This window comes from Charadrius vociferus, unplaced genomic scaffold (assembly GCF_000708025.1).
Source record: "Charadrius vociferus isolate BGI_N301 unplaced genomic scaffold, ASM70802v2 scaffold1020, whole genome shotgun sequence".
NCBI classification, from domain to species: Eukaryota; Metazoa; Chordata; class Aves; order Charadriiformes; family Charadriidae; genus Charadrius; species Charadrius vociferus.
The window spans coordinates 740,252-741,362 of NW_009646502.1; the positions used below are offsets into that span (position 1 = coordinate 740,252).

The following is a 1,111-nucleotide window of genomic DNA, read 5'->3' on the forward strand; positions in this document are numbered from 1 at the left end:
CCGGGGCCGTTGCCGATCGGCAGCTCATCCTGGCCAAGGTGCGGGCTCGGGTGCTGGAGCATCTGAACCCCCCGCTTCTCCAGGAGGAGCCCCAGAAGGAGGCGAGGAGGGTGCACCGGAGAGACGTCCTTGAAAACACCAAAGTCGAGCTCAACGAGCCGGAGGACACCTCCCAGGTGATCCTCTTCCCTTCCACAGGTGAGAATGCCCTCATGGGATGGAGAGGGTGGAGGGGTGAAGCAGGGTCAGGGCTTGGACAGTGGGGATACAGCAGGATGGAGGGGCTGCTGAGGGGGTCTGGGGAGGGGAGAAAGAGGTTACACCAGGCTGGGGCATGGCGGGACGGTGGAGAGCCAGGTGGTGGAAAGGGATGGCCGGCGTGGACAGGCAGAGCAGCCCAGGGCACGGGCAGGGAGAGGGGCAGGCGGCACAAGAGGGTGGACAGGCAGGGGAATGGCTGGGCCGGGTAGGAGACGCAGAGATGGGGTGGGATAGGGCGGGATGCTAGGGAATGGGGCAGGATGCTGGGAAACGGGATGGGATACTAAGAAACAGGGCAGGATGCCCAGCTACGGGGCAGGACACTGGGGGACGGGGTCAGCAGTAATGGACCAGCCCAGGGCACAGCGGGGCTCAACTGTGGGGCGCAGTGCTGTGGCTGCTGCATAGCACTAGATATCAGCTTCTGCACCCTGCCACAGCCTGTGCCGGCTTCTGGGTGACCTGCCAGCACCCTGGGGATCCTCTGCAACACCCCACCTCCATCCTAGTGTCAGGGACCCTCCCCGGGTTTGGGCACGCACCCTGAGCATCTTTGTCCCCCCGCAGACATGCCCTGTGAGCCCATGCAGCCGGACAAGCTGCTGGAGGAAGAAGGGATTTTCACCTACCTCTTCCAGCCCTCGGCGCACACCCTGAGCTGTGCGGTGACCTCTGCCCAGCTCTGGTTTTACACCGGCCCCTCGGCTGCCCCCAACCACTCAGCCCCTGATGTGCTGACCCTGTCGCCACAGGGCCGCATGCCGGTGACGGCCACGGCGGTGCGGACACCCGAGGACTGGACAGTGTTTCACTTCGCCCCGGCGCTGCTGCCCCAGGCCTCACAGACACT

General features: G+C 65.1%; 1 protein-coding gene across 1 annotated transcript; it reads left to right on the forward strand.

The window, feature by feature from the left end:
- Positions 1 to 2: 2 nt before the first annotated feature.
- INHA (inhibin, alpha) lies at positions 3 to 1,100 on the forward strand (the record flags this gene model as incomplete). Its single annotated transcript, XM_009884214.1, has 2 exons — positions 3 to 198; positions 829 to 1,100. Coding segments are annotated over 2 exons (468 nt in total), but the record flags the coding sequence as incomplete, so codon positions are not given.
- Positions 1,101 to 1,111: the final 11 nt, after the last annotated feature.